The following is an 18,985-nucleotide window of genomic DNA, read 5'->3' on the forward strand; positions in this document are numbered from 1 at the left end:
GTCAAAAGCCTAAAAATAAAATAAACCTATAATAATAATAAATCAAACAATTAAAAATAAATAACCTTGAGCAAATACATAAAATTAGCCCATTTTAGTAATTTTGTTGTAATTTGTAATTTTTATTTTTTAAATCAATTACTAATTTATAAATTGCTTTATTACTTTTTTGTATTTTATATTTAGCTTAATTTTTTTTTATTCCAGTTAGTCATCAAAGCAACATTTCGATTTTTCATTCAAGTTTAGGTTTTCCATCTAATCAATATATAAAGAGAGAATTATTATAATTACTATATTATTTTTATTTAAATCAGTTATTATTTATTTGTTTGTTTGTTTATTTTTCAACCCAAAAATGCTACAATTTTATATATATTTTTTATTGTTTATTTAGGGACATTTATTTTAGTAATTGTTTATAAATATATTTACATATACATTTCAGCTTTACTTCAATTAACAAAAACATGTTTTTAGTTATAGGGATGGTTCACCCAAAAAAAGAAGAAATAGTTGAATAAATTACATAAGGGTGAGTAATTAATGACAAAATTTTAATTTTTGGATGAACTCTCTCTTTAACACAGACAACTCTGGTGAACGAAGTAAGGAAAATGTTGATAACAAATATTTTTTTATTCATTAATTACCAAAAAATATTAAAAAAAATAGTCAACCCCTTACTAACCTCAGATATCCGCCGTCAAAGGTGACTAGCAGTCCTTCTTTCCAGTAGATGGTCTGACTGCGGCGGACGCGGAAAGTGCTGCAGCGATTGCGCTGCTGGTTTCCTGCAAAGCTGTAGATCACAGTACGGCGGCTCCTCTGGTTCTTTGTGGGCTTTTTGGTCTCAAATGCCTATTACGGAAATCAAAGACAGTCATCAAAATCAATCGACTGAAACCAGCCAGAAATGTGAAGATAGCGATTGACTTCAACGACACTTTCACCTGAGAACTTGTCATGTAAGAAATAATTAAATTGACCAAACCACCAATGCAGATTTGTTTGATTCATAACTTTTGACCAGTAGGTGGCACTACAAATGTGCATGATGTTCTCAGGGCAATGTGGTGTTGATGCAAAGAAAAATGCAAAAGCAAAATCAACATGCAAAAGCTTTGCCAAGATAATGACTCACTTCCTGTTTGGTGTCGTCTCCAGCAAAAGTAAGGCTTTTCTGGAGAATAAAATCCAGTAATTGTATTTGTGTGGTTTTGTGTTTGTCTGTGTGTGACCTGAGCCGATTTTGGTGAAGATTCACGAAAGAACACTGAAAGAGGAAAAGCGAAACAAACAAAAAACATGCAAAACTGGTCCAAAATAGTACAAAGTGGGACCTCAGAAACACATGAAGTTTTTTGCGACAGATTTTACGCACTTGGCGCTGTCACCAAACCGGGCTCGTACAATGATTTAAGCAAACAGTTATACTAGACAAAAATATTAAAATTATATAAATAAAATTATAATATTTTTCTTAAATGATTTTTATTTAAAACATATATATATATATATATATATATATAACAAAAATAATATGTCTTGTTGATTTTTAAGTACAAACTAAAATAATGATAATGTAATAATTTATTTAGTTGCACTAATAATAATACAACTTATTGTCAGGTTTTTATTATATTATATTATGTTTTATATATTATTATTACTATTATATTTATTTTATTGAAAATATTTTTTAAATATTTATTTTTTATAATATAATATAAAACAATTATTATACTTATTAGTCTATTAGACAAATAATAGACATAAATATAAAAATTATATAAATAAAATTATTATTCTTCAGAAAAAATATCACAAAAACAAGTAAAAACAAAAATAATTATAATTTCAAATAATATATTTAATATATATAATATATATGAATTTTTTTAATAAAAAAATCATAATATAACAATATAATATAAAATATTTATTATCATCATTATTACAATTATAATAGACATAAATAAAAAATCATATGAATAAAATAATATTATTTTTCTTAAATAATTTGTCTTTTTTATGTAGAAGCCAAAAATAATAATTTAATATAATATAATTTTTATAGTTGCACTATTAATAATACAACTTATAGTCTGATTTTATTATATTATTTTAATTTCATTGAAAATAAAATATAAAACAATTATTTTACTTATTACAGTCATACTAGACTGTTTACGTAAATAAAATTATATTATGTTTCTTAAATGATTTTTAGTTTTTTACAGAAAATATCACAAAAATAATGTCTTGTTGATTTTAAAGTAAAAACAAAAATAATTATAATTTAATATAATATAATTTTTGTAGTTACACTATTTATATTACAACTTATAGTCAAGTATTATACTATTTTTATTTTATTGAAAATTATTTTTTAAACATTTCTTATTTTGCATCATGTAAATATAATAAAGATTTTTTTGTCATACTATAAATAAAAAAATATTATTATTATTATTGTTATATTACTATTATTCTTTAACACATTATTTTTTATTTAATAGAAAAATATGTGAAAAAAATACGTAAAAAACATAAAATATACATATATTGAAAATGTATTTTTTAAATAAATAAATAATAAATTTCGTTGTAATACGCCTTTCTTACACTCAAGGCACTAAATAAAATAAAATAAAATAAAATAAAATAAAATAAAATAAAATAAAATGGCAATACGATTTTTCCCCAAACAGCCATATACACAAAACCATTTTTTTGCATAGAGCTATTTGGGGAAAATTAGACTGCAAAAGCATGCAAAGCATCTTACCATGCAGTTTGCTGTGGACTCCCAGCCTGAAGCATTGTCAGCGTGTAGCCTCTAATTCTATGCTTGCAATGACTGCAATTCTGACTTTTATGGGTCGTTTAGGTTGTCATCTTAGAGTATGTGTTTACCTGCACGTCCATCTGGTTTAAACTGATTAGCATCCTGGCTATAAAACGCTCCCAGAATCCCGCGGGAACGAAGCTCATCTTGAAATGCCGCTGGATGGCGTTGTTGCTCTGATGCCGAAAGCTGTGGATGTCCAGGGCAGGTTTGGGGGGCAAAAGGTGTGGCAACAGATAACTATGAAGAGAAAAAACAACTTCTGAGGGACATTCGAGTTCAGTATTTTTGGAGTTTGCTTTTTAAACATCGCTGATTGATCGCTCACACATAAGCACAATGGGAGCTGATCATTGTAGCCAATCATATTTGTTGAGCATGTGAACACTATGGCCAATCAGCGATGTTTAAACATTGGCTCAACAGTGCTCAAATGTAAGATATAAACTCACAATAGAACAAAAAGTCAGAAATCAGAGACTTAAACTCGCAATTCTAAGAAATAGTCTGTATTGTTAGCACTTATAATACAGTACAGTTTTGAGTTTTGCCGTTCTGTCTATTTGGTGCTGGCTGTGCATTATGAGTCTTCATGTCATTTTTTTCGCGATTATTAATGTTGTTATTATTATTATTGAAGTAATATTGTATTTTCTACTTGCTCTCCTTTGCATTATTCATTTTACGGTGTAAATGTACGTTGCATAATGTGCCCAGGGATATACATAATAAAATAATATAATACTAAACAAGACAAGACTCCGATTAATGGCTTTTTTCCATTTGTATCTGGATTACGTTGTTGTATTGAGTTTATGCATCATCCGGACTCAGAATTGTTTAATTAATCTTGGGAAAATGTGCATTTGGATATAAATGCTGTCAAATGCTGTCATAATTTACCATGATGTAGTGATTCGAGGGAAATGACTGAGTAAACTGAGAAAATACGCTTAAATATACCGGAGATTGAGAACAGAAACTATAGCTGGCGCTATGTTGCGCATATTATATTGATGAGTCAGCGGTCCGAGTGCCCATATAAATCACAAACAAGTAAAAATGTTGTTTCTTTGTTGATTATATAACAACAACTTACAAAACAGAAAATGTAAAAGGCATTATTTGAGACAAGAGCATATTAATATAATAGGCGCAGACCTGTAGCGGAACTGACTTTACCCTGCGCTGACGTCATTTCCGATTTTTGTGAAAAAGGCTTATTGCATGATATAAACTTGCAATCGCGAATTATAAAGTGAGAAATCCACGATATAAACTCACAATTGCGAGTTAAAAAGTCAGAAATCTGAGACTTAAACTTGCAATTCTAAGAAATAGTCCGTATTGCATGATTTCTAAAAAAATTATTTTTCAAATGCGTGATATAAACTCACATTTGCGAGTTAAGTTAGAATTGCGAGATATAAACTCGCAATTCTGAAAAGTAAAGTTACAATTGGGTGATATAAACCCGCATTTACAAGTTAAGTCAGAATTGCATGATATAAACTCGCAGTTCTGAAAAATAAAATTACAATTGCATGATATAAACTCGCAATTGCAAGTTAAATCAGAATTGTGTGATATAAACGTGCAGTTCTGAAAAATAAAGTTACAATTGCATGATATAAACTCGCAATTGCAAGTTAAATCAGAATTGTGTGATATAAACTCGCAGTTCTGAAAAATAAAGTTACAATTGCATGATATAAACTCGCAATTGCAAGTTAAATCAGAATTGTGTGATATAAACGTGCAGTTCTGAAAAATAAAGTTACAATTGCATGATATAAACTCGCAATTGCAAGTTAAATCAGAATTGTGTGATATAAACTCGCAGTTCTGAAAAATAAAGTTACAATTGCATGATATAAACTCGCAATTGCAAGTTAAATCAGAATTGTGTGATATAAACGCGCAGTTCTGAAAAATAAAGTTACAATTGCATGATATAAACTCGCAATTTCAAGTTAAATCAGAATTGTGTGATATAAACTCGCAGTTCTGAAAAATAAAGTTACAATTGCATGATATAAACTCGCAATTGCAAGTTAAATCAGAATTGTGTGATATAAACGCGCAGTTCTGAAAAATAAAGTTACAATTGCATGATATAAACTCGCAATTGCAAGTTAAATCAGAATTGTGTGATATAAACGTGCAGTTCTGAAAAATAAAGTTACAATTGCATGATATAAACTCGCAATTGCAAGTTAAATCAGAATTGTGTGATATAAACGTGCAGTTCTGAAAAATAAAGTTACAATTGCATGATATAAACTCGCAATTGCAAGTTAAATCAGAATTGTGTGATATAAACGTGCAGTTCTGAAAAATAAAGTTACAATTGCATGATATAAACTCGCAATTGCAAGTTAAATCAGAATTGTGTGATATAAACGTGCAGTTCTGAAAAATAAAGTTACAATTGCATGATATAAACTCGCAATTGCAAGTTAAATCAGAATTGTGTGATATAAACGTGCAGTTCTGAAAAATAAAGTTACAATTGCATGATATAAACTCGCAATTGCAAGTTAAATCAGAATTGTGTGATATAAACTCGCAGTTCTGAAAAATAAAGTTACAATTGCATGATATAAACTCGCAATTGCAAGTTAAATCAGAATTGTGTGATATAAACGTGCAGTTCTGAAAAATAAAGTTACAATTGCATGATATAAACTCGCAATTGCAAGTTAAATCAGAATTGTGTGATATAAACTCGCAGTTCTGAAAAATAAAGTTACAATTGCATGATATAAACTCGCAATTGCAAGTTAAATCAGAATTGTGTGATATAAACGCGCAGTTCTGAAAAATAAAGTTACAATTGCATGATATAAACTCGCAATTGCAAGTTAAATCAGAATTGTGTGATATAAACGTGCAGTTCTGAAAAATAAAGTTACAATTGCATGATATAAACTCGCAATTGCAAGTTAAATCAGAATTGTGTGATATAAACGTGCAGTTCTGAAAAATAAAGTTACAATTGCATGATATAAACTCGCAATTGCAAGTTAAATCAGAATTGTGTGATATAAACGTGCAGTTCTGAAAAATAAAGTTACAATTGCATGATATAAACTCGCAATTGCAAGTTAAATCAGAATTGTGTGATATAAACGTGCAGTTCTGAAAAATAAAGTTACAATTGCATGATATAAACTCGCAATTGCAAGTTAAATCAGAATTGTGTGATATAAACTCGCAGTTCTGAAAAATAAAGTTACAATTGCATGATATAAACTCGCAATTGCAAGTTAAATCAGAATTGTGTGATATAAACGTGCAGTTCTGAAAAATAAAGTTACAATTGCATGATATAAACTCGCAATTGCAAGTTAAATCAGAATTGTGTGATATAAACTCGCAGTTCTGAAAAATAAAGTTACAATTGCATGATATAAACTCGCAATTGCAAGTTAAATCAGAATTGTGTGATATAAACGCGCAGTTCTGAAAAATAAAGTTACAATTGCATGATATAAACTCGCAATTGCAAGTTAAATCAGAATTGTGTGATATAAACGCGCAGTTCTGAAAAATAAAGTTACAATTGCATGATATAAACTCGCAATTGCAAGTTAAATCAGAATTGTGTGATATAAACTCGCAGTTCTGAAAAATAAAGTTACAATTGCATGATATAAACTCGCAATTGCAAGTTAAATCAGAATTGTGTGATATAAACGTGCAGTTCTGAAAAATAAAGTTACAATTGCATGATATAAACTCGCAATTGCAAGTTAAATCAGAATTGTGTGATATAAACTCGCAGTTCTGAAAAATAAAGTTACAATTGCATGATATAAACTCGCAATTGCAAGTTAAATCAGAATTGTGTGATATAAACGCGCAGTTCTGAAAAATAAAGTTACAATTGGGTGATATAAACTTGCAATTGTGAATTATAAAGTGAGAAATCCGAGATATAAACTCGCAATTGCAAGTTAAGTCAGAATTGCGTGACATAAACTTGCAATTCTGTGAAATAAAGCCGCAATTGCGTGATGTAAACTTGCAATTCCGAGTTAAAGTCAGAATTGTTTAATAAAAACTTGCAATTCTGAAAAATCATGTTACAATTGGGTGATATAAACTTGTAATTACAAGTTAAGTCAGAATTGCGTGACATAAACTTGCAATTCTGAGAAATAAAGCCGCAATTGTGTGATGTAAACTTGCAATTCCGAGTTATAAAGTCAGAATTGTTTAATATAAACTCGCAATTCTGAAAAATCATGTTACAATTGGGTGATATAAACTTGCAATTGCAAGTCAAGTCAGAATTGCGAGACATAAATTCGCAATTCTGGGTAATAAAGCCGCAATTGATTGATATAAACCCGCAATTGTGAGTTATAAAGTCAGAATTGCATGTTATAAACTTGCAATTGCAAATTATAAAGTGAAAAATCCGAGATATAAACTCACAATTCTGAGAAATAGTGAATACTGCGTGATTGAAGTTGCAACTGTGATATAAACTTGCAATTCTGAGAAATAAAGTTGCAATTGAGTGATAGAAACTCGCAATTCTGAGAAATAGTCCGTATTGTGTGATTTCTGAGAAATGAAGCTGCAACTGTGTGACACAAACTTGCAATTCTGAGAAATAAAATTGCAATTGTCAAGTCAAGTCACCTTTATTTATATAGCGCTTTTAACAATACAGGTTGTGTCAAAGCAACTGCACAGTATTAACTGAATTGGATTTTATAACTCGCCATTGCAAATTTATATCTCACAATTCTAAGAAAAAAAATTGTGATATACAAAGTCGCAATTGCAAGAAAAAAAGTCAGAATTGAAAGTTTATATCGCAATTTTGACTTTAATTCTCGCAACTGAGTACATATTCCGCAATTCTGACTTCATATCCAGCAATTCTGACTTTATAACTCGCAATTGTGCATTTATATCTCACAGCTCTGCGAATTGTGAGTTTATATGACGCAATTCTGAGAAAAAAAATCTGAATTGTGAGATACAAAATCACAATTACCTTTTTACACATTTTACTCAGTGGCGGAAACAGGCTTCCATATATAATGCATTTTACATTAAAAAAAAAGAAAAAAAAGAAAAATAATTTAAATATATTGAAGTTACAAAGCAGAGAAAGGCATGGTTTTTACCTGTTGCTGGCGACTGGTAGAGCAATCTCAAACTTGGCCAGGAACTGGAAGTACTGTTCTTCAGTTTGCTGGGTGAATCCGGTGCCCACCAGCAGCATGCGCAGGTCCTCGGCCTTGATGACCCCGTTACGGGCGACCGAGCGTGAGCCCCTCAGGTTGATGATACGCTCCAAACACTCGGACAGCCACACGGCGTCCAGGAAGTAGAGTTTACACAGGCCGTGACTGGTGTCGGAGAAATGGAGGATGGTGCCGGTCTCGATGAGGAAACTGATCGCTGTGTGATTCACAAAGAAAGCAGCTGTAATCAGGGCCTAAAATTAACACTCCCCAGGTGCAAAATATGAGTAAAAATCGGCGTTGGTGAGTATATGTAACAGTGTCAGCCGCCAGTTGGCAGGTAAACCTTTTACGAAATATAACAATGCAATGTAGTGAAAACAACAGCCTGTTTTTAAAGAGATTCGCTGTTTCTCATCATGAGTAGCTGTTCTGTCTTAAGCGACAAGAGCGAATCAAATAATAGGTACAAACGGGCTGAAAAAAAAAATACACTCATTCAGTTAATTTAATTAATAATTTCATTAATTTAATAATAATTTAGCAATTAAATAAAAAAGATGTAATACTTAATATAGAACAAAACATTAAATTTACAAATATAAATATATTTCTCAAACATATATACTATGAAAATAGATTTGTAATATATATTAAAACAGTTATGTTCAGTATCATTTTCATAATAACATATGAATATATATATATATATATATATATATATATATATATGTGACCCTGGACCACAAAACCAGTCATAAGGTTAATTTTACCAAACTGAGATGTACACATCATATGAAAGCTCAATAAATAAGCTTTCTATTGACATATGGTTTGTTAGGATAGGACAATATTTGGCCGAGATACATCTATTTGAAAATCTGGAATCTGAGTGTGCAAAAAAAATCAAAATACTGAGAAAATCACCTTTAAAGTTGTCTAAATTAAGTTATTAACAATGCATATTACTAATCAAAAATTACATTTTGATATGTTTACAGTAGGAATTGTACAAAAAAATCTTCATGGAACATGATCTTTTTTGGCATAAAAGAAAAATCAATAATTTTGACCCATACAATGTATTTTTGGCTATTGCTACAAATATACCCCAGCGACTTAAGACTGGTTTTGTGGTCCAGGGTCACATATTTGAGTTTAAATATGTCTTATTAACATATTATTTAATAATTTAATGTAATAATTGAATTAATGAATTTAATAATAATTTAGCAATTAAATAAAAAAGTAATACTTCATAAAGAATAAGATATATTAAAGTTAAGAAATATATATTACATGTAATGTAAATATATAAATATGTATTTTAATCTATTTTAAAATGTATTTTAAAACATTAATTACAAATATTTACATTAAACATATTTATCATTTAATGTAATCATTTAATAATTAAATTAATTTAATAATAATTTGGCAATTAAATAAAAAGTAATACTTCATATAGAATAAGATATATTAAAGTTAAGAAATATAAATACATTTCTTAAAATATATATTATGAAAAATATATTATTAATCTATCAAAACAGTCAGAAGATCCTATTTAATAAATAAATAAATACTTTATATTGTATAAAACAGTTAAGAACAAAAATACAAATATGTATTTTTAAAAATATATTAGTAAAATACATTATTAATATAGATTTAAATACTCAGTATGTTAAGTATTATTTTAATAACTTATGCACTACCGCAGATCCTATTTAATTTGTTTAAAATAATTTAAAACATATTATTAAAGTTAACAAGAACACAAGTTTAATTATGTATTCTAATCTGTTCAAAAATATATTTTAAAATAGATTAACAACTGTTTATATAAAAATATATCATTTAATAATTTAATTTATTAACAATTTAACAATGAAATAAAAAAGTAATACTTCATGCAGTATAAAATAGTTAAGTTAAGAAATTTGTACAAACTTAAAATACATTTGTTAAAAAATATATTACGAAAAATACAGAACTAATAAATATATATATATCTCAAAACTGTTATGTTCAGTATTATTTTCATAATAACTTGAAATAATAATGCATAATGTATAATAATGCACTACTGCAGATCCTATTCAAGTAAACAAGAACACAAGTATATGCATTTAAATCTATTATATATTTTACAATTATTATTAAACATTTATATAAAAACACTATTTATTTAGTTATTTATTTTAATAATAAATACAATAAATCATAAATAATTTATAATAAATTTATAAATATTTATTTTCGCATTACCCGTCTGCAGATCCTCATAGTCTTTGATATCACTGGCGGGACTTTGCTCGATGATCTGCTCCAATTCTGAGTCTGTCAGGTACTGAACTTCATCGGCTTCATCTCTCCTTACACGTTCTGCTTTTATGGCCTCCTGCAGGATCAGGTAACTTTTGGGGATCTGTATAAAACATCAAAAACAGGCATAAACACATGGGATAAACCACCTAAGATAATACTGCAGCATAGCCCTTCTCACGCTCATAAATATCTCTGACAGCTTTACTGAATAGATCTCAGAATGCCATGCACAACTAACTGGTTAACTAACACTAACCAGTCTTCCCACTAGTTTGTGACAGCTAGCAGGGTTGCTGATGTCCTTCATGGAGCAAGTGACCTGAAACAACAGCCTCTTGAGTACGTCCATGCCTTCCAGCGTCTTACACGACACCTCACTGCCAAACAACCACACATTCTTACAAAACAAACACCAAATCTCAATTCCATTGAAGAAAGTAAGCGGAAGTTATGATAATAAAACTAACTGTAGGTGTTTCCAGGTGATGTCGGGGTATCCGCTGGCCCGTGCGCCTGAGGGCGTTCTGCAAAGTGCCAGGATGTAGGCTCTCAGCGTGGCCACACGCTCCGTACGAAACTTAGTGTCTATGAGGTCCAGATGCGTCCCAACGACAATCACAGCAGAGTTCGGAGCACGAGCCTGAAGCACAAACACATTCAGAAATGCTATTTATCATCATTAACCACATTTCTCCAGATTTTCATGTCAATATAATATAATATTTCCTGACTTCAATGTTGAGCAGCCAGGACTGCAGGTTGGCCACGGCTTCCTCTCCCAAAGCCAGATTCCAGATCACCATATACAGAGCCTTATCCGTGAAGAAACACTGGTTTACTGTCGACATGCTGGCCGGACCGCCAATGTCCCACACGTTGAAGGACACTAAATCAACCTGGATGCACAGTACAAATAAAGGCATTACACCACATTGACAACATTACTCATTATCTTTGATTAAGGCATTTTTGGATAAATTATTATTATGATATCAAGGTGCTGAGGTGAAGTAATGAAGCCTATTTTATAAGGATAAAATAATAAAGAAAGTAGTTGTGACTTTTTTTAATCTCACAATTCAGACTTTTTACCCGATGTTCGTCTTTTATTAGAATTGTGAGATACAAACAAAGAATTGTGAAATGCAAACATGGAATGGAGATAAACTCAAATGCAAGAGACAGACTTGGAAATTGAGAGAGTCAAACACGGAATTGCAAGATAAAATGCGGAATTGCAATATTTAAAAATGGAATTGCAAGATAAAATGTGGAATTGCAAAATGCAAACGTGGTATTGCGAGATACAAATACGGAATTGCAAGATACAAACGCAGGATTGTGATATTTAAATGCAGAATTGCAAGATTCGAACACAGAACCGCAAGACACAAACGCGGAATTGTGAAATTCAAATTCGGAATTTGCCAGATTCAAATGCAGAACTGCGAGATTCAAAGGCAGAACCGCAAAATGCAAACACAGAATTAAGAGATTCAAACGCATAATTGACAGATTCAAACACGGAACTGTGAAATGCAAATGCAGAATTGCAAGATGCAAATTCGGAATTTACCAGATTCAAATGCAGAACTGTAAAATGCAAACACAGGATTTAGAGATTAAAACGCAGAATTTAAAGAGATTCAAACACGGAGCTGTGAAATGCAAATGCGGAATTGCAAGATGCAAATTCGGAATTTGCCAGATTCAAATGCGAAATGGCGATATTTAAATGCAGAATTAAGAGATTCAAACATGGAACTGTGAAATGCAAATGCGGAATTGTGAGATTCAAAAACGGAACTGCGAGATTCAAACAAGGAATAGCAAAATTCAAACATCGAACCCCAAGATGCAAACGCGGAATTTTGAGATTCAAATGCAGAATTTCAAGATTCAAACGCAGAACCACAAGATGAAAACACTGAATTGCAAGATTCAAATGCAGAATTTCGAGATTCAAATGCAGAACCACAAGATGAAAACACTGAATTGCAAGATTCAAATGCAGAATTGGAGATTCAAATGTGGAATTGCGAGATTCAAATTTGCCAGATTCAAATGCGGAATTGCAAGATGCAAATTCGGAATTTGCCAGATTCAAATGCAGAATTGCAAAATATAAATGCAAATTTAAAGATTCAAATGTGGAATTGCGAGACTCAGATTCGAAATTGGCCAGATTCAAATGCGGAATTGCAAGATATAAATGCAAATTTAGAGATTCAAATGTGGAATTGCGAGACTCAAATTCGAAATTTGCCAGATTCAAATGCGGAATTGCAAGATGTAAATGCAAATTTAGAGATTCAAATGTGGAATTTGCGAGACTCAAATTTGAAATTGGCCAGATTCAAATGCGGAATTGCAAGATATAAATGCAAATTTAGAGATTCAAATGTGGAATTGCGAGACTCAAATTCGAAATTTGCCAGATTCAAATGCGGAATTGCAAGATGCAAAATTTGGAATTTGCCAGATGAAAACACAGAATTGAAAGATATAAATGCATAATTAGTGATTCAAATGTGGAATTGCGAGACTCAAATTCGGAATTTGCCAGATTCAAATGCGGAATTGCAAGATGCAAAATTTGGAATTTGCCAGATGAAAACACAGAATTGAAAGATATAAATGCAGAATTAGAGATTCAAATGTGGAATTGCGAGACTCAAATTCGGAATTTGCCAGATTCAAATGCGAAAATTGCCAGATTCAAATGCGAATTTTTTTCAGATTCAAATTCGGAATTTGCCAGATTCAAATGCGAAATTTGCCAGATTCAAATGCGAAATTTGCCAGATTCAAATGCGAAATTTGCCAGATTCAAATTCGGAATTTGCCAGATTCAAATGCGGAATTTGCCAGATTCAAATGCGAAATTTGCCAGATTCAAATGCGAAATTTGCCAGATTCAAATGCGGAATTGCAAGATGCAAATTCGGAATTTGCCAGATGAAAACACGTAATTGCAAGATATAAATGCAGAATTAGTGATTCAAATGTGGAATTGCGAGACTCAAATTAGGAATTTGCCAGATTAAAACACGGAATTGCGAGATTCAAATGCGAAATTTGCCAGATTCAAATGCGAAATTTGCCAGATTCAAATGTGGAATTGCAAGATGCAAATTTGGAGTTTGCCAGATTCAAATGCAGAACTGCGAGATTCAAAGGCAGAACCGCAAAATGCAAACACAGAATTAAGAGATTCAAACGCATAATTGACAGATTCAAACACGGAACTGTGAAATGCAAATGCAGAATTGCAAGATGCAAATTCGGAATTTACCAGATTCAAATGCAGAACTGTAAAATGCAAACACAGGATTTAGAGATTAAAACGCAGAATTTAAAGAGATTCAAACACGGAGCTGTGAAATGCAAATGCGGAATTGCAAGATGCAAATTCGGAATTTGCCAGATTCAAATGCGAAATGGCGATATTTAAATGCAGAATTAAGAGATTCAAACATGGAACTGTGAAATGCAAATGCGGAATTGTGAGATTCAAAAACGGAACTGCGAGATTCAAACAAGGAATAGCAAAATTCAAACATCGAACCCCAAGATGCAAACGCGGAATTTTGAGATTCAAATGCAGAATTTCAAGATTCAAACGCAGAACCACAAGATGAAAACACTGAATTGCAAGATTCAAATGCAGAATTTCGAGATTCAAATGCAGAACCACAAGATGAAAACACTGAATTGCAAGATTCAAATGCAGAATTGGAGATTCAAATGTGGAATTGCGAGATTCAAATTTGCCAGATTCAAATGCGGAATTGCAAGATGCAAATTCGGAATTTGCCAGATTCAAATGCAGAATTGCAAAATATAAATGCAAATTTAAAGATTCAAATGTGGAATTGCGAGACTCAGATTCGAAATTGGCCAGATTCAAATGCGGAATTGCAAGATATAAATGCAAATTTAGAGATTCAAATGTGGAATTGCGAGACTCAAATTCGAAATTTGCCAGATTCAAATGCGGAATTGCAAGATGTAAATGCAAATTTAGAGATTCAAATGTGGAATTTGCGAGACTCAAATTTGAAATTGGCCAGATTCAAATGCGGAATTGCAAGATATAAATGCAAATTTAGAGATTCAAATGTGGAATTGCGAGACTCAAATTCGAAATTTGCCAGATTCAAATGCGGAATTGCAAGATGCAAAATTTGGAATTTGCCAGATGAAAACACAGAATTGAAAGATATAAATGCATAATTAGTGATTCAAATGTGGAATTGCGAGACTCAAATTCGGAATTTGCCAGATTCAAATGCGGAATTGCAAGATGCAAAATTTGGAATTTGCCAGATGAAAACACAGAATTGAAAGATATAAATGCAGAATTAGAGATTCAAATGTGGAATTGCGAGACTCAAATTCGGAATTTGCCAGATTCAAATGCGAAAATTGCCAGATTCAAATGCGAAAATTGCCAGATTCAAATGCGAAATTTTTTCAGATTCAAATTCGGAATTTGCCAGATTCAAATGCGAAATTTGCCAGATTCAAATGCGAAATTTGCCAGATTCAAATGCGAAATTTGCCAGATTCAAATGCGAAATTTGCCAGATTCAAATTCGGAATTTGCCAGATTCAAATGCGGAATTTGCCAGATTCAAATGCGGAATTTGCCAGATTCAAATGCGAAATTTGCCAGATTCAAATGCGAAATTTGCCAGATTCAAATGCGGAATTGCAAGATGCAAATTCGGAATTTGCCAGATGAAAACACGTAATTGCAAGATATAAATGCAGAATTAGTGATTCAAATGTGGAATTGCGAGACTCAAATTAGGAATTTGCCAGATTAAAACACGGAATTGCGAGATTCAAATGCGAAATTTGCCAGATTCAAATGCGAAATTTGCCAGATTCAAATGTGGAATTGCAAGATGCAAATTTGGAGTTTGCCAGATTCAAATGCAGAATTGCAAGATATAAATGCAAATTTAGAGATTCAAATGTGGAATTGCGAGACTCAAATTCGAAATTTGCCAGATTCAAATGCGGAATTGCAAGATGCAAATTCGGAATTTGCCAGATGAAAACACGGAATTGCAAGATATAAATGCATAATTAGTGATTCAAATGTGGAATTGCGAGACTCAAATTCGGAATTTGCCAGATTCAAATGCGAAATTTGCCAGATTCAAATGCGAAATTTGCCAGATTCAAATGCGAAATTTGCCAGATTCAAATGCGGAATTTCGAGATTCAAATGCACAACCGCAAGATGCGAATGTGATGTTGCAAGATTCAAATGCAAAATTAAGAGATTTATACATGAAACATTGAAATGCAAATGTGGAATTGTGAAATTCAAACACACAACTGTGAAATGCAAACCTGGAATTGCAGGATTTAATCATCGAACAGCGGGATGCAAACACAAAATTACAAAATACAAACGTGAGAGATTTAAACATGGAACTGTGAAATGCAAAAACGGAATTGTGAGATTCAAACATAGAATTGCGAGAATCAAACACGGAATAGCAAAATTCAAACATCGAACCGCAAGATGCAAATGTGGAATTGTGAGATTCAAATGCGGAATTTGCCAGATTCAAATGCAAAACCGCAAGATGCGAACGTGGAATTGCAAGATTCAAATGCAGAATTGGGAGATTTATACATGGAACTGCGAAATGCAAATGTGCAATTGCAAGATTCAAACACGCAACAGCGAAATGCAAACGCGGAATTGTAAGATTCAAACATCGCACAGCAGGATGCAAACACAAAATTACAAAATACAAATGCGGAATTGCAAGACAAATGCCAAATTGGGAGATACAATCGTGGAATTGTGAGATACAAATGCGGAATTGTGAGACACAAAAGCACAATTGCAAGATACAAACATGGAATTGCGAGAATGAAATGCACAATTGCAAGACAAATGCGGAAATGCAGGATACAAATGCGGAATTGCGAGATTCAGACGCACCATTCAGAGATTCAAACACGGAACTGCAAAATGCAAACGCTGAATAGTGAAATGCAAACGGGGAAGTACGAGATTCAAACGCGGAACTGTGAAATGCAAATGCAATTGCAATATACAAGCACAAAATTGCAAGATACAAACATTGAACACTGAACATTGAACACGGAATTGTAAGACAGAAACAAGGAATTGCAAGATACAAACACAAACCTAACATTGACTCAAGTCAGAATTTGGAGGAAAAAAGTCACAATTACCATTTTGTATATTTATTAAGTGGCTGAAACGGGCTTCCATAAGAAGCAACTTTAAACATGTTTAAATTTAAAAATGTACCCTATTTAGTTTTCAACTATATTTCTACTAATTCCTACTTTCATTTGAAAGAAATGCAGCTTTGAGGGAATAATAATGACAGAATCTTAATTTGTGGGTGAACTTTTCTTTTAAACAGCTATAAACATTACTCGGGCAAATCTTAAAAAAATGCACAAAAAGTCTCTCGCCGTGAGTCAGCGCTGGAGTAAGTGATCACAGCTGTGTGAGGTGGAGCGACATCTCTAGGGCTTTATATCATCAGCTTGTGTATACATTTGCTTCTGTCCATGATATACGTGTAAGAGGTCAGTCTGAGTGTCTATGTGTGTGGTTATGAGAACATGTCTATATGACATCAGCGCACGTGTGTGTGTGTGACACTCTCTAGGGTTTTATACGTCTGGCTCTGACTCAGGGTTCATGATGAGAATGGAAACACTGTTAACTAATTCTAGGAAACCATGTAAGGCCACAAATAGAGCTGGAGGTCAAATGTCAGGTGGAAATACCAGAGCTGCTACTCATTCATAAACCCTAAGGTCAAAAAGTTGGCATTTTAATGGCTTCGCTTTTTTTCAGATTTGCTATGAAGGTTTTCTCAGCCTTACTTTTGTCTAGTCATGTTTACAGGGTTAAAGCAATCAGAGCTGTTGGTTTCCTGTGAGCAAAGCATTGTGGGACAAACACATCTGAAGGAACGCCTTGAAAATAATCAGATAGGCTGGGAATTCAGTAAAAGCTCAAACGATGAAGTCACACGTTTTAATTAAGATGACTTCATTTGGTCACAGTGTGTTTCAGTTACTTTCCTCACCAATAATTAGAAATAAACTGACTTTTATATATTTATTGCTAAATGTATGATTTATATTTGTTATTTTTCAAATGCATCTAAATAGATTTTTTTTATTTCATTTTTACATTTATTTATATTTTTAAAAATAAATGCATGAACAAAATATTCAAGATTTACATTTACATATATGCATTTTGGATTTTACATTCAACGTTTATATATAAGGCATTCTGCATAATGCATAAATAATATATTTTTATATATTATCATTTTACTAAAACTTAAACACAAAAATAATTTGCCAATTAATTATTTAGTTTGCTGTCAATGTGAATGCACACTATATTAATCACTCAAGTCATTTCAATGCAAAAAAATATTTTCTTGTTTCCAGCCAAAATATCTAAAAATTCTTAAAACAAGAAGGATTTTCAAGAGAAGTAAAAACTATTGTCTTGTTTTCAGGAAAAAAAAGTCAAAATTAAGTGTGTTTTAGCTTGAAACAAGCTAAATAATCTGCCAATGGGGTAAGAAAAATAATCTTGTTTTCTGTTTGAAATAAGATTATTTTTGCTTACCCCATTGGCAGATTATTTTGCTTGTTCTAAGCAAAGACTCACTTAATTTTGACTTTGACTTTGTTTTTTCTGAAAACAAGACAATCATTTTTACTTGTCTAGAAATTCTTCCTGATTTTTTTTTTTTAGATATTTTGGCTGGAAACAAGACAAAACATCTAAGAAAAGCATTTTTTGCAGTGTTTGCCTAGTTATAATGTCATTAATTTAGTGGCTAAAAATATTTTACTCTATTGGTTAAAAGGTTTTGCCATTTTACTCAGAGAAAAGGCAAATTATTAAAGTCAAATGTGTTTCAAATGGTATTTGTTGTTGACTTTAATAGCAAAACAGTGGTAAAAGCTAAGAAAATCATATATTCATGCAAATATTCTTAACATTCTTAAATCTAGATATGTTAACTTACTTATATACATATATATGAATTTTACAGCTAAATCTGAATATATCTGTGCAGCATATCCATGTATATTCATTCTTCACACATACTGTAATTAAATGCTTGGTTGAATGTTAAAACAAATGACAGGGCTTCTGCAGGCTTTTAAATTTAAGACTTTAAGACCAAGTAAAGAAAATTAAGGCGTAAAATGCCTTGTTTTCTAAATGTAAACGTCTATGAGGCACACAATGCTTACATAGCTCACAATAACTAAAATAAACTCTATAAACACTACTATAAACACTGCAAAAGAAAAAAAAATGATGTTCTTTCTCAGTTTTTTCATTTTGTTTTCCAGAACACATATTTCATAAATCAAGATACATTTACTTGAGAAGCAAAATGACTTAAGAAGCCTTGTTTTCAGAGAATTTGACTAAAATGAAGGCAGATGTTTGCTCTTGTTTTAGGCATAAACTCAATTAAGATCAGTTTCTCACAAATCAAGACTTCATTTCTTTTTTGGCATCTCAAGTAAATGTGTCTTGATT

General features: G+C 31.5%; 1 protein-coding gene across 1 annotated transcript in view; it reads right to left on the reverse strand.

Moving 5' to 3' along the window:
* Nucleotides 1–691: 691 nt before the first annotated feature.
* The window catches only part of LOC141316691 (leucine-rich repeat serine/threonine-protein kinase 1-like), a gene marked incomplete at both ends in the record, with an annotated part of 34,663 nt that continues 16,369 nt past the window's right edge, over nt 692–18,985 (reverse strand). The window contains 7 exons of the mRNA XM_073832815.1: nt 692–861; nt 2,920–3,091; nt 7,999–8,275; nt 10,330–10,489; nt 10,646–10,766; nt 10,857–11,029; nt 11,121–11,285. Of these exons, the coding sequence (XP_073688916.1) occupies nt 692–861; nt 2,920–3,091; nt 7,999–8,275; nt 10,330–10,489; nt 10,646–10,766; nt 10,857–11,029; nt 11,121–11,285 (1,238 nt within the window). The remainder of the gene's footprint in view (nt 862–2,919; nt 3,092–7,998; nt 8,276–10,329; nt 10,490–10,645; nt 10,767–10,856; nt 11,030–11,120; nt 11,286–18,985) is intronic.

Source organism: Garra rufa, unplaced genomic scaffold, assembly GCF_049309525.1.
Source record: "Garra rufa unplaced genomic scaffold, GarRuf1.0 hap1_unplaced_133, whole genome shotgun sequence".
Classification (NCBI taxonomy): domain Eukaryota; kingdom Metazoa; phylum Chordata; class Actinopteri; order Cypriniformes; family Cyprinidae; genus Garra; species Garra rufa.